The following is a 22,871-nucleotide window of genomic DNA, read 5'->3' on the forward strand; positions in this document are numbered from 1 at the left end:
ATCCATCGGTACCAACCATGTCATACTAGCTTGTCATGAAGGAGGTTAAATAACACTCCAAACTTACGCTAAATTTTAGTGAAGAAAAACTGTCATGTCCATTTTCAAAGGGGTCCCTTGATCTCTGACCTCCAGATCAGTGAATGTAAATGAGTTCTATGGTTACCCACGAGTCTCCCCTTTACAGACATGCCCACTTTATGATAATCACATGCAGTTTGGGGCAAGTCATAGTCAAGTCAGCACACTGACACACTGACAGCTGTTGTTGCCTGTTGGGCTGCAGTTTGACATGTTATGATTTGAGCATATTGTTTTATGCTAAATGCAGTACCTGTGAGGGTTTCTGGACAATATCTGTCATTGTTTTGTGTTGTTAATTGGTTTACAATAATAAATATATACATACATTTGCATTAAGCAGCATATTTGTCCACTCCCATGTTGATAAGAGTATTAAATACTTGACAAATCTCCCTTTAAGGTTCATTTTGAACAGATAAAAAATGTGCGATTAATTGCGATTAAATATTTGAATTGATTGACAGCCCTAATAAAAACACAATGATATTGCTTTGAACAGTCTGTAACAGTGTCAATAGCGTGAGGGGTAACCTTGATGAACGGGATTAAACTCTCTTATAAGAGGAAATTATTATTATTATTTTTTACTTTGTTTCTTAATGATTAAAGGGCCGGTCTGAGGTTGTTATTCGGCCCATGGGTCGCCAATTGAAAAGGTCTGACCTACAACGTAAAGATACACACGTAGGCAAAATTGTTGGTACCCTTCCGTTAAAGAAAGAAAAACCCCAAATGGTCACTGAAATAACTTGAAACTGACAAAAGTAATAATAAATAAAAATTTACTGAAAATTAACTAATGAAAATCAGACATTGTTTTTGAATTTTGGTTCAACAGAATCATTTTAAAAAACAAACTAAGGAAACTGGCCTGGACAAAAATTATGGTACCCCTAGAAAAGATGTAAAATAGTTTGACCATAGGGACATGTTAAACTAAGGTGTGTCCTGTAAATAGCATCACAGGTATCTTCAAACTTGTAATCCGTCAGTCTGCCTATGTAAAGGGTCAAAAGAAGTCACTGTGCTGTTTGGTATCATGGTGTGTACCACACTGAATATGGACCACAGAAAGCTAAGGAGAGAGTTGTCTCAGGAGATTAGAAAGACAATTATAGAAAAGCATGTTAAAGGTAAAGGCTATAAGACCATCTCCAAGCAGCTTGATGTTCCTGTGACTACAGTTGTACATATTATTCAGAAGTTTAAGGTTCACGGGACTGTAGCCAACCTCCCTGGACGTGGCCGCAAGAGGAAAATTGATGACAAATTGAAGAGACGGATAATACGAATGGTAACCAAAGAGCCCAGAACAACTTCCAAAGAGATTAGAGGTGAACTCCAAGGTCAAGGTACATCAGTGTCAGATCGCACCATCCGTCACTATTTGAGCCAAAGTGGACTTAATGGAAAACGACCCAGGAGGACACCAAATCATAAAAAAGTGAGACTGGAATTTGCCAAAATGCATATTGACAAGCCACAAAGCTTCTGGGAGAATGTCCTTTGGACAGATGAGACAAAACTGGAGCTTTTTGGCAAGTCACATCAGCTCTATGTTCACAGACGCAAAAATGAAGCATACAAAGAAAAGAACACTGTACCTAATGTGAAACATGGAGGAGGCTAGGTTATGTTCTGGGGCTGCTTTGCTGCATCTGGCACAGGGTGTCTTGAATCTGTGCAGTTTACAATGAAATCTCAAGACTATCAAGGCATTGTGGAGCGAAATGTGCTGCCCAGTGTCAGAAAGCTTGGTCTCAGTTGCAGGTCATGGGTCCTCCAACAGGATAATGACCCAAAACACAGCTAAAAACACCCAAGAATGGCTAAGAACAAAACATTGGACTATTCTGAAGTGGCCTTCTATGAGCCCTGATCTAAATCCTATTGAACATCTGTGGAAGGAGCTGAAACATGCAGTCTGGAGAAGGCACCCTTCAAACCTGAGACAGCTGGCGCAGTTTGCTCACGAGGAGTGGGGACAAAATACCTGTCGACAGGTGCAGAAGTCTCATTGAGAGTTACAGAAATCGCTTGTTTGCAGTGATTGCCTCGAAAGGTTATGCAACTAAATATTAAGTTAAGGGTACCATCATTTTTGTCCAGGCCAGTTTCATTAGTTTGTTTTTTAAAATGATTCTGTTGAACCACAATTCAAAAACAATGTCTGATTTTCATTAGTTAATTTTCATTACATTTGTATTTATTATTACTTTTGTCAGTTTCAAGTTATTTCAGTGACCATTGTGGGTTTTTCTTTCTTTAACGGAAGGGTACCAACAATTTTGTCTACGTGTGTAAGCCTCTGCAGGAATGAGCAATCAGTGTCTGTCAGTCTGAAAATATCCAAACTAGGCATTACACACGGGTCAACGGTTCATGTTTCTTCTCCCGGTCTCTCCCTCCCAGTACTGAGTCATGGTACTTGAGTTAATGGCAGCGTTGTGTTGTGTGTGTGTGGGACAGAAACCTCTTCAGTGGGTGGACCCTCGTTTCTGCTCTAATCAGCTGGCCCGCTCTGTATTGTCAGACATGAAGGGAAGACTGGGGGCAGAGATGAACATAGAGGGAGGGGGGGGGAGGTGGGCAGGGACAGAAATGATGATGATAAAAACATTAATCAAATCATCTTTAAAAAACATGGTTCAAAAGAAAAGACCTGGTGGAACCAGTGAGGATTTCAAATTATAGAAGAGAAATTGAATTGTGTCGACTACGAGACACAGTCCAAAAATGAGATCATACATTTGACTGTGAGGCACATCAAGAACTTATTAGTTAGTTGATTTCCAATAATAAATATATACATACATTTGCATAAAGCAGCATATTTTTCCACTCCCATGTTAATAAGAATATTAAATACTTGAAAAATCTCCCTTTAAGGTACATTTTGGTCAGATAAAAAGTAAGTAAGTAAGTAAAAACCTCGTTCTTCTGGCACAAATTAAAGCTGCAGTTGGTAACTTTAAGCAAATATGAGAAAAAGTTATTTTTCTAAAACTGTCAGTATATTCTGACAGTAGAGCAGGAGTCAGATAATCTAAACAGTAAAATATGTTTCTGAAAACATCTGAGGAGAGAAATAGGCATTACAGTAAGAATATGGGTTCATATTTGATCAGCGCTGCCTAGTTTGACCGTTTGATGGTATTTAGTGAGCAGTGATTGACAGCTGCTGTAGAGACTGCTCAACGCTGATTGGTTGTTTTTGTTCAGGCACGTTTAAATCTTGCAAATGCCATCAGGAGCGCTAGGAGGAAGCAGAGGAACATGACTCTATTCAGGATATAGAGACCGTTTTATAAAAATAACTTGATACCATATTTGCACACAGTTACCAACTGCATCTTTAAGTTGGACTCACAGTAAATGGCAGCATTACTCTAAATGCGGAATGAGGCAAACAAGTCCGTCTCTGTGTTTTCATTTTTATTGACGGTAGTCTGTTCTGTAGAATAGAACACTTCAGTCCCTGAACAGAAAAGTTTCTTTCCCTTTTTACTGAAAATAAACAACTTAAATCCCTGTATTCTTGTTTTCTACTGTTACAGTTTATCTCTTTTTTAAAAACAAAGTTAGCATGACTATATGTGTTGCATACATTTACAGTGTGATAATAGTTTTCCTTCTGAGGTTAACACAAACTGAAGATAAATCAACAAACTGTACAGATATATGGCCCTACAGCAGGATTACTGCTTACATTCAGATGATTGACGCACAGAAAGGCAAGCACACACACACAAACACACCAACTACTCGTCCCTTCAGTCTTAGCACTTAGTATCATTGTTAAACACTGGAGATTGTTTTTGGGCAGCATTGATGTACTGTAAGCTTGCAGACAGCTAACCGTACCAATTGTTTTAAATGGAAATGTTTCTATGAAGCTGCTAGCGTCATTTAACCGTAAGAACACAAACTGTCCCTTGAAAAAATGATGTTAAAAATATAAATACAATCTGCAAAAAGTCTTTCACTTAAACATGTACAATGGACAATCAGTTATATGCGTGCTTCTAATAATGCAAGTATTTCATAAATATATTTATTAATCTCTCACTCAATAACATTGCTAGTTTAACCCCTTAATCATTAAGGATTTCAACAGATCACTGCCAGCGTCAGAGCCAGCCATTCATTCTCTGACAGTCAGCCAGTCAGTCAGTCAGTCAGTCGGTCGGTGGCCCCGTCCCAATGTCCAACTTGAACTGACACCAACATGATCAGCATGAGGGTGCTGGGGATCCATCTTAATGTGGCCAGTAAAGTGTGTGCAGGGTCATATTTCTAATAAAGGTTGATAGTGTTGCTCTCATTTCAAATATAGCTTGCTAAGATTTACGTAAAAGTGTACAAGATGTCGGGGCGTTCCCGAGGGTGGACACTGGAACTGGGTCAGTGATACCAACAAACTGATAAAAGATCAACCTCTTGCTCTTAAAACCAACATTTGGATATTTCAAGTCATTCCTTCTACAGTTACATTCAGAAACGTTTTATAACGCTTAATATTGCTTTTTCTTCATCCACACGCTTGTTTGATTTTGACAAAATAAATTATACGGTGTCAATTATTATTCATGTGATCCAAAGGAAAAGGTCTGCCTCTTGTCAGTGTTTTAAAAGGTGTCTGTGTCGCTGGACCGGTTCTGTATTACTGTATTCTGTAATACGCTACATGTCCCGCTGGATTATAAATGAACCCACACTCATTAGGAGACGAAAACAAAGAGCCAAAAATAGACATAAATGAGCATGTGTGAGCCCCTCAGCAGGTTCATTAATCTGCACAATTATTCTCATTTACTCTCTCTACTGAATTCAAATAATAAAGTAATGAAATAATGCAAACCCAATGAGATACAGTATGTTAACTGTTTTCAGGCACATAAGAACAGTGAGTCACAGCGAGATCTCACATTAAAGTCCCAATCTGGATTCTTTTTGAAAACACAGACACATACATACAGAGAGGAAGAAAAAAGAGTCGCTCGTAGAAAATAATCTCTAGTGCCAATGCCACTGCATGTGACGAGATAACTTCCATTTAACTCCAGTGCAGTTAGTTAAGGACTTAAAAATACCATAGTGGCCCGAATATAAGATGACAATGTTGTGCACTTTGAATGAAACAAGGAGGGGAAGTGAACCTTGTTCAATGTGTTGCCACATTTAAATCAAAATACACTACAGTCTATAATAGAATGGTACGTCTTAATAAAGGCTCTGGTAATAGTCTAGCACCATTCATGATTCACAGCCATCTTTACTACGACCATAGAAATAGAATAGGAGTAGAACAGACATTCCCATTCAAATCAACGTAGCAGGATGGTCAGAGTGGTGGCCATTTTGACCTGTTTCATGTATGTTGCCATTGCGTCTGTTGTAGCGGACTAACGGACCGTATAAACTAAACCCACTAACTGCAAGTCGCATTTGCAGTAATGACTAAAACAAGTAATGTTACGAAGCACAGAGAGCCAGAGGAAATACAAAAGTTCAATAGAACAACTTAATGCTTCATCCACACACTCTGGTCACAGCGGAGGAAAGCACATTGCTATCTCCAGATGAGGGACAACTTTGTTCAGCTCGTTTCCTGAAACCAGTGTAGCATTAAAGCATGCTGGAATTAGCTAGCTAGCTAACTAGTGGACAGCTGGCTGGTTAGCTAGCATGCTAATTCCGCCATGCTTTATTGCTACACTGGTTTCAGAAAACGAGCTGAACAGTGGGCTGGTGGCCAGTGGGCCAGCCCAGTGGGCTGCTGGTGGCCAGTGGGCCAGCCCAGTGGGCTGCTGGTGGCCAGTGGGCCAGCCCAGTCGGCTGGTGGCCAGTGGGCCAGACCAGTGGGCTGCTGGTGGCCAGTGGGCCAGCCCAGTGGGCTGCTGGTGGCCAGTGGGCTGGTGGCCAGTGGCAGCGCCGGGTCCAACCGTCCCTCTGCCTAAGGGACAAGCTAACAAGCTAACTAGCCAGCCATCTATTTCCAGAGCTGCGTCCGCTCTCTTCACGGCGAGCTGCGACCACACTTTACAGACTTTACGGTGCGTTCTGTTGTCACCATAACAACTAACAACAATTGCCATTTTCTTTTGTACTGGTCAAATGAGCATGGAAAACAGCTCAATGTCCGTTCTACTCCTATTCTATTTCTATGAATAGGACTCTTTACAATGGGAGAGAATTTGTCTTCCTGGTTGGCTTAAACGTTAGTCTCTCAGTTCTTAGTCTCAGCTCAAACTGAGATGACGTGACGCACAAAATAGTCCCTTTGTGCACTCTGACAAAGTTTATATAGTTTATAGTATAAACTATTTGAAGGAGCAGTGTGTAGGGTTTAGTGGCATCTAGCGGTGAGGTTGCAGATTGAAACCAACTGAATATTATATTGCCAATAGATCCCCCTAAATCCTACACACTGGTCCTTTAATTAACAAGCCAAAGACTACAAAGACCTTGTTTACTGTCAACCACTTTACAGACTTGTTGTTTATGATGGTCTTTAATGGGGGAAACGCTCTCTCGAGATGTTTGTGTTGCAGTGCCTTGATGGAACTTGCTAGCCTAGCGACATTAAGGTTAAAAAGGACCCATGACACAGCATCTTAAGCCCAGTAACCGTAAACATCTGCTGACTGAATGCATAACTATGTAGTCGCGGAATATACGGCCCCCATTTCTTCATCATGTTATATTATTCAGGCCAGTATCGTACATTTAAAACTCGTGTGTTAAAGAAGGGAAATGAGACTGAAAAAGGGTTGTGGGAAATCTCTGCAGTGCTTCCACCAGATTGGGCCTTTAATATTATACTATATATAACACAGTATATTGCATATACAATATACAATTACAATGACACAGAGGAAGGCAACGTACTCCATCATCATTAGTCTGGTCTGACGGTATATGAGTAGAACACAGTGTAACCGTGTCAGGAGGTTAGGAGAGAGGACGTATTGTTTAGTTGTACTGTTTGGTCTGTGGATAGCTGAAGGATGTCTATATAGTTGTGTAGGGTTTTTGGTTTTGCACATGTATAATGTTGTATAGTGTAAAATGTTATTGTTGTAATATGAGCTAGTACACTGGATATCTCCCATTATGTCCCAGTTTCATCATCACTGTGTTGGTCATTGCTTGTTGAATGCCACAGTCCGTCGTTTGGCCTAATGTGTCTCCGTTTCACCGTCTGTGGTGTGACTGTTTCCAGTTCATGTAGTGTCTGTGGTATGTGTATGGCCAGTGTGTGATTAGTTTGCATTTCCTGCGTGTGCACGCTGTGTTTGGTATGTGTGGTTTGCATCGTATGTGGTAGGACTATCTCTGTGCTGGGGGGGCCTCCTGGGTCTTTCATGGCCATGCTGGCCCCTACCATGGCAGGATAGCTTCGGTTCCTCCTCAGCCCTGCATTCAAACCTGGAAGCCCCCCACCCAGTGCGCTGTTCCCCAGTCCAGTAGAGCCAAAGGGGGCTAATAGAGTACTCCCAGATGAAGCCGAACCAGCGTGATGGGGGAGGGTGCGGAAACGTTTCAGCTTGTCCACAAGTCGCAGGTTCAGCTTCTCTGTTTGGCTGTCGTCATCCGTTTGCCCCCCTCGCTCCCTCTCCACCTCCCCCAGCACTTCCCTCAGAATGGTACGAGCTGGCTTCGAGGCGAGGAAGGTGTCGTAAAACGGCGGGTCATCGGTTGAAGGGCTGAACTGAAAAAGTGTGCGGGTGTTGGTAGAAGAGGCAGATTTGGAGCGAGGGGAGTTGGGCGGGGTGGAGGGCTGAAGGAGGAGGAGGGTGTCTGGGCGTTTCATCGATCGTCTGTGTTCAGTCTCCTCCGGCGTGTCGGTGATCCTCTGCGCTTGCGCTCCTCCCACGGGAGTCGAGGCTCCGCTGACATCTAGCCCTCGGTCCCAGCTGCGGGGGTCATACACTGAGGCGGAGATCCCGTGCTCTAGCAGGAGGCGCACCAGGCCCAGGGAGGTGCTGGTGGTCTTGGTGGAGTCCCGAAGGTTGGTGGAGGACTCGGCTAGTGAGAGGGAGAGGGAGAGGCGGCGTGGAGTGCAGCAGGGGGTGCAGCAGGTAGGAGTGTAGGAGGGGGTGTAGGAGGGTGTAGCTGGGGCAGAGAAGGGTATAGGAGAGGGGGTGGTCGTGGGGGTGCCGATGCAAGCACTGCTCTGACAAGAGGATAGAGCTGAGCTGGAGATGGAAGAGCAGGAGGAGAGAGGGAGGAAGGAGAGGAGGAACAGTGCATGGAGCATGACAAGTGGTATGGGTGATGGGACAGAAATGAGTAGACATGAGTTAGCAGGTCTTAATACTTGGCTATTAGTGACAACTAAGACTCATTCAAATTAATATGGACACAACCTAAAACATGCAGGAATTCAATTCTTGTGCGATTAATTGGCATGTCAAAATATTTGTCAAACTGTTGTTTTTGTCATGAGTACTTTCACAGAGAATGCAATTATTACACAGCGAATTGCAAATTTCCCACTGTGGGACTAATAAAGGAATATCTTATCTTATCTCTTATCTTAAAAATAACAGCTTTTTTCTGAACATCAACTTATCACGTTGTGCGTAACCAGTTGAGTTGCTCCTACAGTATATTAATGAAACAACAACACAGAGGCTCCGTAGTCCGAACCAGAAGAGCAAACTTTATTACTCCTTTCAACCTCGACAAAGGCAGCGCGGACCAGATCCACTCCTTCTGTTTTTACCTTTCACAATAAAAGCCCTCAAACATATAACATTCGCAGGCGAGTATTTCACATTTTCGTGTCATTTATTCGTCACGCCCCCGGTGCGTAATCGGTCATTGTGCTCTTAGTCGGCTAAGATTTCTTTAGTCAATTAGTTGTTTTTTTATGCTGACAAACTTATTTCCAAGACACGTATGAGCACGTCTCTGGTAAACACCAGATTTAAAGTGTGTGATTCTTTGTGGAGAAACTCAGTTTTACAGATCTATCGATCAACTAATCGATGTCCGGTGTCAGTCAACTAAGACTTTCTTTGATCGAGGACGGCCCTAGTTTTGGGTCAGGTGTTCAGACAGTAGTTATCTGCTAGTCTCTGGTTCAGGGTCCTTGCTGTTTTCCCCACAGTAGCTCCAGTGTTTTGGGTGTACCAGCAGAGGTCTTAAACAGTTGAATGGCTTGTTGTAGATGCTGAATCCCTGACATCCGATGCCAGAGGCCAGCTTTAAATTCAGACAGGGGTTACAATCTCCACCCACGTATACGACAACTTGTAGGACCAGATTAAAGTCACGTGATGACACCTGAGCCAGTTCCTTTCTCTGAATGAAGATGCTAGATGTGGTTAAAAATCTCTGAAAGGTAGGAAGTGGACCTTTGATTAGATTATTTCCACCATATACTGTTATTAAAGGGATGAGCATCCATGCTCACATCCTGACATATTTGATCAGTGATTGTGTCAGAGACTGGATAGTTAGCCAGGAACGTGTCGACAGCGAACATTAGATTCAAACTACATGTAGGCCCACAGTGACGTGACTATCTGGGGAGTTAGGGCAAACTGCTGCTGATGTTATTATTCTGGTTTACACACACACACACACACACACACACACCCACAGTCTTTAGGAATGCACTCCCATGCATTGCCTCACCCATGTGCACCCCAGTGGGTGCACTCAATGGGTCTGCTCTACTCCGGCCATCACAACCACATGATACAACTCCACTTCGTCTTCCTCATCACATGACCTGCCAAGGCCAATCAGACAGCAGGGACACAGAGAGTGTGAGGTCAGCCAGGTCAAAGTATCCCTGTCTCAACATCTATTGGAGGGGAACGAGAGGGGGGGGGGATTTGCTCCTTGACTGAGAAGCAGCTATTTGAGTTACAGTTCATAGTGGACATGCAGACATTAACTGTTACTACAGTAGTTTGTTATTCATTTTCCTGATAGATTTAGCAGCAGCTAACTCTCCTTAATGGGCTATTTGGTAAAATTGTATGCAAAACTGGCTCCATCTGCCATCATGTGTTCATAATAGTACACTACACTCAGTTGTACACACCAAGGACTAAACAATATTGCTGACATTTTAAAGCTGAATACAGTACAACTGTAATAAAAAGTACTCTGGTATTGAAGGTGTTTACCTCGGGGACACTGAGGTCAGCTGATCAGAAGGGTGGAGGATCCTGCAGGTGGTGTAGGTGTATGTAGAGCTGGTTTGAGACATACACTTCCCTGGGAAATGAACTAGAGGAGAAGGGAGGAGAACAGAGGAGAAGGCCGTTAGTACTGAGACAAAAGGTACCAAGCAACAATGCAGAAACACTAAGAAGAAAACATAGACCATGATTATAGTACGAGCCCCGAAGCAGAAGCACCAGCATACATTAGCTCCCTAATTTCTAAGACAGTGAAGTGAGTTTCCAGCAGCATTTTTTATGATATTTTGTTGCTTACGACTGCTGTAATTATTCCTCCTGTTCACACTGGCCTTTACAAGTGTGAATTTCGTACTAAAAAGACTATAACTCTGGAAGATATCTAGTTGAGTTGACGGACTCAGACTGCTGAAGCTTTATATTAATGTCAGATAAACTGGAATGTATTTTTTCATGGAACAAGGGCATCAATTACATTAAAAGCACACAAAGAAGGGATCTTTATAATGGCCAGTGAGAACAGGAGGAATGATCATAGCAAGTAAAAACTGTTTCAGTGTACATATGGATGTCTGACTAGTTTTAAGACAGTCTTTCAGTCAACTATAGATGTGACTTTTTATAATGTTGTTTATCATTAGTCTCACTGAAGGCAAAATTGCTTATTTCTATTGTCTAAAAATGTTGACCTCATCTTTAAGAGTTTAGCCAAAGATAAAAGTTCATGTATGTAATCAGTGTTCACTGGAGAAGAAAGTGAGGTATAATACATATTGTATGGGCTGCTACACCCAGATTCATCTGGCATGATATCCTATATAATTTATATATATGTATATATATATATATACATATATATATTTATATATGTATACATATATAATGTGTATTAGACTGAGTGAATAGACTGAATGATGATTCATAAGCAAGAAAATACTGAAAAAATACAGATGCACCAAAATAAAGAGCCCACCACATTTAGATAGAGTAGCAGAGCTGTGACACTGAAGGTTACCGTCAGTACTGTTCTGTTTGACATACACTGACATATTTACTGTAACTATTGCCTTATTTTCTCCACTAAATATTGTGGGAAGGATGGAGAGAGGAATAATTACGGGCCCCTTCTAGGGCTGACTGTATAGCATGTGCAGTTGGAATGCAGCTAAACACTGAAATGTAAAGAGTTTTGCTCTGGTAGTAAATCAGGACCAAAACGTTTGTTCAACATTTTTTTTCTTCTTTTTAGACATTCTTAAATTTGGAAGAACATGTGTGTAATCCATGCACCAATAAATAAAGAGTACTGGCAAACGTTCCTGCTTTGCAGAACAAGACTTTTAAAACTTTGGACAAACTTTTGTTGTCATCCTTTTCACAACTAACTTTTAGAACAAACTGCAGGTGATGGGATAATCGTATTCGGTAATATAAAATGCATCCCCTCTAACTCGTGTTGGTAGTGATGAATTGAGAAGTGCAGGACTGTCAGTACAGCTCTGGGTAGAACAACAGAAGCTTCATCAGATGTCTCAATACTTCACAGATAACAATGGTACATACTCAGCATAGCTGTAATACCAGGGCCAGTGTGCGATCACATTAAGTGGTTACACTGGTGTCATGTTGTGGATGATGTCTGTTACATCTCCAGCTGCTAAAAACGGGAGGAGCTTATAGAACAAGTCAGGATTTATTTAAGGAATAGGGTCAAAGATTTTTTATGAAATTTTCTGTGACATTTTTACTTACCTTTTCGAACTTAGATATTTTGATGTGGGTGTTTCTTATTTAATTTGTGGTGATGCTATTTTGGATTTCAGGATTTTATCACTTAATTGTAGCTATATTTCTGTTTTGTATTTTATCCTAACATCTTGGGTCCATGTAGGAAATAAATGTTCTCACTTTAACATGTTATCCCTTTGGAATTTTCTTTGTCTGCAATCCATAAATAAATCATAACATGTGAATACGAAGGTGACCGTACACCAAAGCTACCAGTCAACTCCAATATTAACCAGCCGTGGGTGTCATGTGTTCATGTGACTCGGACAGCTGCACTAATAACACCTGATACACATGTACATACGTGACCCAAGTCGTGATATTTCTGCATGCATGTGTTTGTGTTGGTACACTGGTGTTTTAGTGTTGACTACTAGAAGAAATTAAATAAATACTATGAGTGACAAAATATTTTCTGAATCAACTTTCTATGATTTACACCAAAATGTGAAAAACGTCTGTGCTGCAGAGAGAGATTGAGATTATTAGAATCATAAAACACAACCTAAAGTGATAGACCTGGTGAAGAGGATAGGTATGGTGGAAGATGGAAAAATAAGTGTGATTGGTTGAAATAAGGCAAAGTGTGGCAGTGAAAGAGAAGGAAGACTATGAAGATGTAAATTAACGAACAAAAAACCATGTACTCCGTGTTGATGGGTTCGATGGCTGCACACAGAAGGACTGCCGGTGGGATGGGTGGGTGTGCAGGTGTGTGCACATGAGCGTGATCGTGCAGGAAGTGATGTCACATTGGGGGGGTTGTAAGATGTCCAGTGAATGCTTTCCCCCCATCACCCTCACCCTCCCACCCTTCCTCTTCACCCCCCTCCCCTTTACCCCCATGCTCCAGGGTTACAAGGGTGGCTGGATGCAGTGACCTCAGCTAAGTGCTCCCTCACCAGGCATACGGTCCACTGCGGCGGCCTGTAAGGCCTGGAGCTCCTTGAGGTTCACGTGCCCGTTCATCTCGGAGGAAGAGGGGAGAGGAGAAGAAGCAGGGGAGGGGCAGGAGAAGGACAGAGGCATGTTTGCAACATGTCCGTCTTTCACTTGAGTCGCTTCTCTAGCCCCTTGCAATGGGTCCGATTGGCTGTCGTCATCGACGTCTCCATTTTTGATGCAGCAGACGGTAGGAGAAGAGGTAGAACGAGGCAGATCCACGGGAGGAGAGCTCTCTCCTGACAGGCCAGCAAACGAGTCACATGAAACTTCGTCCTCCTCCGGTTGGTCCAGGTGCCAGCCGTCTTCCTGTTCCTGCTCGTGTGCTAACGTGCGGAAGCCCTTCGTGACGACGCCAGGCCGATCGTCCAGCAGAGCGCCCATGTGGGGTTGAGCCAACTGCTGCCAAGCGTGGAGGGTAGCAGAGCCTGGAACAAAGGTCGGAGGAAAAAATGATATATTGCCATCAGAACGGTGGCAGTGTTGATAATAATCATGGAAGCTGCTGCAAATGTTGAACTAAAAGGTGCACCATTTTTCAACCCTGAAATATTGTTCATACCACTCGTCTACAACTTCTACACTGTTATCTTAGGTTAGATTCTATCTAAAAGATTGGTATGTTCGTATGTTGGTATTGGTCCACCAATTACGTGGCTGCCTTCTGCAATGTTCAACTTCTGGTTACTAAGCAACTATAAGTGGTTGTTAGGGGGTTAAATGCCTTGCTCAAGGGGGCTTTCACACACTGCTATCCTCAGACACAGGCCGGCTTCACTGAACTTAATACTACTATCCATCCCAAATCACATCAGCTTCACAGGATGATGTCTCCGCTAACTGCTATTAGCTTGACATTTTATTACAGCATCATATATGTATCTACCATATTGTAGGTAGACGTATTGACATATCTGCTCAGTAAATGTCATTTCTATATTTAAATGTGTAAAAAATAGGTCAACATATACTTCAGCTGTTTACTGGCAGACATTATACTGTATATAAACACAGACAACTACAAGTGCAAGCAGATAGCAGAGACACATGCAAACACACACCAGAGGGACGGACAGGCAAAGGCATATACTCTAGGGATGTCACGGTACCAGAAATCTACTAGTCGATACCAATACCAGTGAATTTCCACGATTCTCGATACCAAATTCGATACCACGGTAAAAAACTAATAAATCCCATGTAATGTGTACATGTGTCTATATCTATCCTCAGATTACAAGCAGTAGTTTAAATTCACTGACATGGTGACATTTCACTGGCTATAGGCTACCAGAGGCGGAACCAAGTCATTGTTTTACAAATCACAAGTAAGTCTCAAGTCTGTAACTCAAGTCCCAACTCAGATGTGGAGTCCTAAACAAGCTAGATGTAACGTGATTTTAACAGCAGAGTAACTGGATCCAACTGGTGCTCAGTAACAGAACGTTAGTTCTTCATGGTTTTCTCCTGAAACCTGATTGGATGCTGTTGGATTGGTTCAAACTAAGTGGATCTGGGGAGTTAATGCAAGTCCCAATAACATTCACCGGAAATACAGAGTCCAGAGTTCAATAAAAAAAAAAAACACCACTTTTCAGAGATTTAGCAATAAGCAACAAAAGATAGAAATTCAGTTTGTTCAGTTCAGTTTTTTCCCCCACGAGTGAATCATCTTCTCGAATATAGAGGATCTCTGCATCTCTGGATCTCGCTGCTGCATGGCGCTGTTGTGTGAGCAGAGGACAGAAGCAGCCGTATTTGGCGCTTGGCGGGGGTTAATTCCGGACCCTGCAGGCATCGTACGGTACCGTCACGTTTTTAGAATTTTGGCATCGATTTTGGTACCGAAATATGGGTTCTCGTGCCATCCCTAATATACTTGTATACTGTTCATGCAGTACATACAGGCTGTCACTCATACTGCAGTGACTGTCTTTGTATTTATTAAAACACTCGTGAATTGGTCTCATTTCAAGTCCAATGACTGGTTGTTTTCACATGAAGGTCCTTTGAGGGATGTAAGTACACAAACTCATAAGGCTAACACTAAAAGAATGAGAGGAAAGGGAGGGTGAGAAAATTAGTAAGATTTTATTTAAGAAATCATCAACAAAGGAAAAACAGACAAGTTGAACAGAAAAAGAAGTGAAGTGTAAAAGACGAGACAAAAACCAAAGTGAAGAAAAGGAAAAGGGTGAAGGAATAGAGGAGTGGAAGTGATGGACGGTACATCCATCTCTATGTTAAAGGCTCACACAGTAAGAATACTGCCAAAACACAGAATATTACTTTATTCTTTAGTTCACTTCTGGACTATTGACTTTTTTAAGTGGTACATCAGCCAGAATTATTACGTATGATATAATTATGAAGACAGAACACTGTCATGCAAATAATCTGAGGTTACCAAGAAATAATAAATAAAATAAAAATCTGAGACAGTAGATTATTTATACATCTTAACCAACCATCATTAGACTTGGAATCAAACACTTCCACATATTGTTTTTGTCTTTCACTCCCACCATGCACCAAGTGGAGTAACTGAGTTTAAACACTAGGTGGTGCCACACAACAGGAAATACCTCTGTGAAAGCAGTTTTCACAACTTGTGTCCTTTAGTGGACTACATTTTTAAAGTGATGAATGCTTTAAAGGCTACAAATTGCACATAATACATAAACAAAATATCTCCAGGTTTAAGGCTGTTGCTGCTTTTTTGGACAACCCAGCAATGTTAGGATGCGGGGAGAAACTTGTATCTTAACTACTCAGTCGCTCCGTTTCTACTGAAGGGTTTTTATTACGCAGAAAAATTGTGAACAGTATTCACTGTGTTCACAGGACTTATTTGTGCTCCCTGTCCCAAAAAGCTCGAACAGAAATTGGGGAAAGGGCTTTTGCACCCTCAGCCTGTTAATTTGCTCCAAAACGACTTGGAAATCAAGGAGCTAGTATCATTAAACATTATTAAATCTAAAATGAAGGCTTTAGAAGCAGACTCTATGGCGTGTCAATGTTTTTAGCCCCCTTGTTGTACAGCTGACTCCCAGAAAAGTTCCTTTTTGTCCCCCCATTTGTCTTTAGATAGTTCTCTTTTAATGCAAATGTTAGTGCTTTTAGTGTTTGTGAACTGTATTTTGTCTCTGTCTGTGTCTCTGTCTGCAACTCTGTGTTCTTGCTGCTGACTGTCTGGGCCAGGTCTCCCTTGGAAAAGAGGTTCTTAATCTCAATGGGACTAACCTGGTTAAATAAAGGTTAATAATAATAATAATAATAATAATTGCTGCATCATTGTGTGGGTAAATATGTGACAGCAAATATATCAACAATTCAACTCCACAAACTCCACAACCAACACAGTATGGGAATAAATAACCATATGATAATAAAGATCCTCTATTAAAAAAAAAAAAGCATAAGAAAATGCTTTGAGTTGAAATATACATGAAGTGCCATTTAAAGTATCAGACTGACTCACTCAGCACATCAAAGCAGTGTAAAGTGCTCACCTTTTGTGACGTGTTTGGGATAAATGTAAAACTGGGAACATAAATTGTGATGACATCGTGGCATTTTATGCTATATATATCCCTTTATGCCATAAAGGGATATATATAGCATAAAATGCCACGATGTCATAAAGTTTATGGTATGGTATACATTTACATACCTGTTGAATTTCTCAAATGTAAGAAAAACAACCACTTTGAAAAAGATAGACAGCACATATCTATCTGTTAAAAGTTAAAGGGACTGTTTGTAACTTCTTACACATGTAAATCATTGCGGGTCGGTGTCCCATGCGTGCTCGCGTGTGGCTACGCTGTTCAGACTCAGACTCCAACACAAACTACAGTGAAGCACCAAAACCTCTTGGTTGTATCTAGTGAAGCCCGTCTGTTAAACAGTGTTGGCCGCGGTCGGAGGACGCGGGGGAGACCGTAGCTTTGGTCTCCAGGGAGACATGATTCATGGAGAGACCTTCGTCTGGTCAGCTAACATTACTGCCAAGCAGCTGAAATATAGAGTGATATTGTGGTTTTAGCTGACGTGTGTCTCCTCACTGTTTTGAGCGATGCTCGTTCATGTCTATGTAGAGCGACACAAGAGCGAGCCCAACACTGACTTCCCTTGACTTAACGGCCACAGGTGTCGCTGTTAACAAGCATTTCTGATTCTTACAAACAGTCCCTTTAAGCGGTGTTAAAGGTCTTTTGGCAAACTCTATGCTTCAAACCAGTCTAGGATTCTATATCTCAAACCAGCAGCGTGGCTGTGTGTGTCTGAAGTAAAAGGAGTGCTGGAGGTTTAAACTGCCTTCCTGTTGCTCCACCACCTCCAGCAGACCCGCGACTAAAGCCAGCGGAGCTCGGAGGTGAGGCCGTGAGCTCGACCGGCCGCTTAGCTTCGACAAGCTGGAGCTCCTCTGCAGGGTCTTTGGATCCTGTGAGGTACTCACAAAGATTTGGGACCGACTGCGGTGATGAAGAACCAGATACTGATTCTGCTGCTGGTTCTGAAGCGCTTGGCTTTGGCTCTGTGATTGGGTCTGACTCGTCTGTACACATCTATTTGAATTTTGTGCCGGGCTCTGGTTTTGATTCTGTTGAAAACGTTCATTATCGTTGTGTGAGGCATTCTGATGTTGACTCTGTGTGTCATGATGTGGAGGACTAGAGGACTTGTGTCTCTGAGAGGAATAATCACCTTCTAGCGGCTTTACAATCTGCAGCTTATCCGGCAGGTAGGATCTGGCCGTGAAGGAGTACCCCGACCAGACGCTTCCGAAGGAGGGATGCGAGCACAGCGACAGCAGGCTCTCTGTCGGCGTCCCGGGGCCTCCACTTCCCTTTTCGTCCTCTTTGGCCAGGTAAGCCAGCTTTCTCTCCCTCTCGTCCTCAAAGAAGCGTTTTTCTGAGAGGTAGTTGTCGCGGCGGAGGGACAGACGTCGCAGGGCTGCTTCCAGGTCCCTGCTGCCAGGGGTCCCCGGGGTTCCAGGGGGACGCTTGTTGGAATCCTCTGACCTGGGGAGGTGGGACGTAGTTGACATTGTTGGGTTACAGTGAAGATTGTTAAAAGCAGTATGTCTCTGTTTTGTTATTTTGTAAAGCTCAGTTGATGCCTGTTGTGTTAGATAACCTCAGACTTAAGCTAGAGTTAGTAGGCACCAAACAGAAACCCTAACATAAACCATAGAAACACTAACAAACACCACGGTCACCAATAAACACAGAAATACAAAGTAATGGCATCCCCTTAGTTACTGGACACAACGAGGAACAAACAGGAAGTAAACTAGCAAAGAAAGAACTGAACATCAGATCCACTAAAGTCTAACGATCTAAAATGTGCTTTGTAGACTCGATGTGTCCGTACCCGTCGTCTGGACCCTCCAGGATGCTGCTAGTCCTGTTGTCCAGGATGATCCCACTCCCCGTCTCGCTACCATAAATGGAGTTGGAGCGCGGCGTGCCCACCCTGCTGGAGAGCCCTGAGGTGAGGGACGACGTCCGATTGGAGCCTGGGATGTTGAGGGGGGAGGGGGCTAGCGATGAACGCTGCTGACGCATCAGATTCAGGTTTTTCACCGTCTGGAACACTCGCTTTGGGTGCAGTCTGGAGAAACATGATCACAGATATTGAATTGAGACTTGTAATACATCAACCCTGAACATTTCACTGTGAGATTAGCCACCAACAACTGTATATCTATGTTTTCATTTTAATGTGAGCCACCTCTGCTCTTCTACATCTGGATCATCCATCTGAAGTTCCTTCCTCATGGTGCCCTCTATTTCTGCTGCCAGAGAGTCCTGGAGACGAAGGCAAAATCAGGTCAAATGAGTGAGACCACGGAGATGCTGTGATACTAGACGGACATGTTGGTGAATAGAAGCTCACCATTGGGAACAGACCCAGAGAATGGAAACGCCTCGGTGTGCTGAGTGGTAGAGTTTTATTTCTCAGGTTCTTCAGCTCCTCCTGAGCCTCATGAAGCATCTCCATGCACTCTGCATACTTATCCTGTAACTCTCGCAACTTCAGGAAGGGAAAAGAAAGATCGAGAGAGACGAGGTACGAAGAAATTTAGAAAAAAAACAAAACTGCTATGCAAACCAACTGTACTACAACATGCATGTGTAGTTCTGTTCTCGTTATGGATTCATTAAAAGCACTTTGTAATATGGTTTTTATACAGGTGGTTAGGGGTGTAGTTGTATTGAACCGTTCGGTACGGGACGTTCGGTTTGGTCAGTGACATCTTTCCGCTGCGCCCTGGGACCCAAACAGCTGTTTACGTCTACTGCTCGCACACGCCGAACAGAAATTCTGGAGCCTGAATTTTACCCGGAAGTTTAGGCAGCATGCCGGTTGTTCTGTATCAGCTGTAACGATAGTTCGCCGGGTTAATCGAGCTCAATGGACAACCATTTGGGTCAAACTGCATGCTGACGCTGTTAAACTGATGTTGGGTCGATTAGCAGAGAGAAACTAAAACAGACTGAATGGCGAATCCTTCTCCCCACAGCGTTCAGGCCACAGATATAAAACAGGAGCAACTGTTGAAAGTAAAAAAAATTCACAATTCATGAAATTTAAGATTTTCAAAAAAAAAAAAGCATTTTCTTTGTTTTCCCCATTTTACCCAAGATGTACCAAACCATGAATTTTGTGTACCATTCCCCCTCTACAGGCGCTGTGGAGGTTATTTTTCACTTGTTTGTCTTTCTGTTAGTGGAATATATAATAAATAAATCAATAAATCAATCGATTCTCATGGCGTTTGGTTCTCAGGCTTTGAGTTTGGGAATAACTAATTAGTGGAATGTCTGATATTGAACCATTATTGGTTTTATCCTTAACTATGTATATGTATCTAATGACTTTTAAATCCAAATGTTTTCAGGGTGAAGAAATCAATTGGAACTGACATTGAAGTGATATACATGATGTGTTGGTTGACCAGCTTTGTCTTGAAGACTTTCTAGTTTACACATCGAACCACACAACAGTAACAGTTGTTATATGAATAATATCAAATATACAATATAAAAATACCACATGTAGTGCTATAAGTAGCAGGACTATCGGGTTATAGTCATAATGAGGTAGTCAGCGGGTTGTGAGTTGCCTTACTTCAGCAGTGAGTTGTCGCTGGGCGTCTTTGGCTGCACCTAAGTGCTGAGTCAGCTCCTCGTTCTCCACGGCATACTGCAAACACCACAGACAAAATAGGACATGAAAAACACTGTAGCCAATGTATTCAGTCTCTGCTTCATTGCATTGCACACCGGCATTAATAAGACAAAATATGAATAAACCAATGTGACATATTCTTCACATACTAACAGCTGATATTTAACATTATTGATATGAGAGATGTCGGGGGGGTTTATACCATCTTGGCCTTCTTCTGGAGGTCTACTATCTGGGAGAGGAGGTGAGTGATCTCCTCCTGCTGTCTGGAGGCGTCTTCAGTCTTCCTGGCCAGGTCTTCAGCCAGAGAGGAAATCTGCACGTTGGCATCACCTGGAAACATCGACAGGTGTTCATCAAACAAACTGTCTCTCTGCCGCCTCGCTGCCTTCAGAGAGTCAGAGAGTAGTCAACTATAACGTGACTTCAGTCAGTCCAACACTCACGTAGCTCTTTGACACAGTCGTTGACAAGTTGCAGCTCTTTCTCCTCGTAGGAAATAGTTTCTGTCTCCAAATGACTGGCCTGAAACAAAAAGAAAAACAGACATTACTAATCGACACTGTAGACATTATTAATCACCTCAATGAAGAACTTCTCCTAGCAGACATCCAGAAGGTCAATGTGAAGACATTCTAATGAATCAAACATCATTGCTGCCAGATGATCATTATTCTATCGCTCACTATGGAGTGTTGCAGGGATGACCTATTTTTGTAGGTCAACCAGGAAGTTAGCATCGTCCTGGTTCCCTCCACAATAACCCAATGGGATTGTTCCCAAATCAGCTCTGTGGCAAACACAGGTTTATGATACTTAACATTTTTGTTCCGTAAAATAATCTCCACAAATGAACACCACTTTAATGATTTTCTTAAGTTTTATGATTTTATGAAATATTAATGCAATCTGCAGAAGTACAAAGCTAACGTTAGGCTATTAACAAACTAAATCGGTCAACGGTCAACGGTCGCATGAGCACGTGAATACACAACGAGACTGTAAAGGAGGACGAGTCGGCGTGATGACGTTTAGTCGTTTCATTTAGCCACTTGTTAGCAACCACCTTTTTGAAGACGGGTAGAGGATTCAGAATTCACGAGCGAGGAATTTATTGATGTATTTTTTATCGTAGAACAAAACGTTAAAATTTCTCCAGCTTGTGTTAACCACAGACCTTATCTCAAACATCTAAATAAAAACCCATTCAATAAACCCACTGACATCTGAACCAGAAGAGCTAACATGCTGACTCCTTTCTGAGTTTTAGGACTCCTGTAGCGCTCTATAAACACAGGCTTTTAGCATTTTTAGAAACAGTATTTACATGTAATTGCGTAAGTAAGTAATGCAATAATAAAGATTTAGTGTGAAAACAAAGCAGAAAGTGTATGAACCATTCATAATCAAATATAGTGTGCGTGTTTGCAGGAGCTTCTGTGTGAATGTACCTCACATCGCAAGGATTTGTTCTCTTCCTCCAGATCTTTGAGTTTCTTCTGCAGGGAGTCCAGGGGGAAGAAAATAGGAGTTGACACGTTGTTTTCACTGGGACGCACACTGTAAACACACACACACACACACACACACACACACACATGAGAGAGAAACATATGAATCAGCAGGTCAATCAATCATCCACTAAGCTATAAAACTGTGTGAAATGCCTGTTTCTATCCAGTAGTGGTGACGGTCTCTGTCCCATTTTACACTGCTATTTTTCCACACAAAAAACTCAAAGTACTTAAAGATAGGGTGGACGATGTTGGAAAGCTAGCATAATTTGGAAGTAGCTTCGCCTCAGGAGCTCCGTCTAAACCCCCACTCCCCTCGGGGCTCCTTCCAAGCCAACAGCTCATCAGTAATGGATCGCTGTCAGGGTGTAAAGACCATTTCAACCAATTTAACACATAGTGTAGACTGGAGAACATCGTCAACCCTGCCTTTAATACATTTAATACATCATTCTGAAGAGATTCATTACAGGGGAAATTAAAAATCTAGTTTCTAACAAAAAACTCAATCGATTTTATGATCATCTGTCTGAAACTACTGGTACTCTCATGCTTCATGCAGCTTATCAAAGCTTAAGAGGGGAGTGTTTTTAATGATGTGTGTTTGTTCGCATTAGACTCTAATCCTAATACATAACTGTAGTGCATACTATGATATAATATGATCTAATAGTGTTTTACCAAGAAGGAGAGGAGAGGTGAATGAAAGGAGACTTACGGTGTGGAGGTGCTAGACTCCCCCTCACTCTCCTCTGCAGCGCTGGTATAGAACTGTAACAGCTCATCTTTCATGGACAAGTCGTGACGTAACTGAGACACCTGTATGTGGGGAAATACAAAGGAGACATGTAGACAGAGGACAGTTCAAGTAAAAGACGAGATGGCTTCTACTCTCTGATGTTGCACTGCTCCAAACTCATGGAGACCAAACAATGATTTAGCATGTTCTTAGACATGATCAAGTGACGGATGTGTACCTCCTCTCGTATGTGCTCTACTTGCTCCTCCAGCAGTTCGTTCCTCTCACTGAGAGCTTTGTTCTTCTTCAGCAGCGACTGTCCGATGCGAGCTGCTAACTCCAAATCCCGCTCTTTCTGCACCAGGTTCAAAGTTGAGTTTAGTGTTCTCACAGTAAAACAGTTGAACACATTACAGACATGAAACAAATAATACAAATACG

General features: G+C 42.2%; 1 protein-coding gene across 6 annotated transcripts in view; it reads right to left on the reverse strand.

Annotated features, from left to right (window-relative positions):
* Window positions 1-3,504: 3,504 nt before the first annotated feature.
* The window catches only part of trak1a (trafficking protein, kinesin binding 1a), a 51,678-nt gene continuing 32,311 nt past the window's right edge, over window positions 3,505-22,871 (reverse strand). For all 6 annotated transcript variants that reach the window (XM_037785247.1, XM_037785243.1, XM_037785244.1 and 3 more), the window contains 13 exons: window positions 22,669-22,785; window positions 22,410-22,510; window positions 21,629-21,737; window positions 20,624-20,702; window positions 20,380-20,510; window positions 20,118-20,192; window positions 18,882-19,019; window positions 18,717-18,793; window positions 18,357-18,596; window positions 17,688-18,004; window positions 12,938-13,405; window positions 10,233-10,335; window positions 3,505-8,285 (listed from right to left, as the gene is read on the reverse strand). In XM_037785247.1, coding sequence (XP_037641175.1) covers window positions 7,199-8,285; window positions 10,233-10,335; window positions 12,938-13,405; window positions 17,688-18,004; window positions 18,357-18,596; window positions 18,717-18,793; window positions 18,882-19,019; window positions 20,118-20,192; window positions 20,380-20,510; window positions 20,624-20,702; window positions 21,629-21,737; window positions 22,410-22,510; window positions 22,669-22,785 — 3,042 coding nt within the window. In that variant the 3' untranslated portion in view covers window positions 3,505-7,198. The remainder of the gene's footprint in view (window positions 8,286-10,232; window positions 10,336-12,937; window positions 13,406-17,687; window positions 18,005-18,356; window positions 18,597-18,716; window positions 18,794-18,881; window positions 19,020-20,117; window positions 20,193-20,379; window positions 20,511-20,623; window positions 20,703-21,628; window positions 21,738-22,409; window positions 22,511-22,668; window positions 22,786-22,871) is intronic.

This window comes from Sebastes umbrosus, chromosome 11 (assembly GCF_015220745.1).
Source record: "Sebastes umbrosus isolate fSebUmb1 chromosome 11, fSebUmb1.pri, whole genome shotgun sequence".
Taxonomy (NCBI): Eukaryota; Metazoa; Chordata; class Actinopteri; order Perciformes; family Sebastidae; genus Sebastes; species Sebastes umbrosus.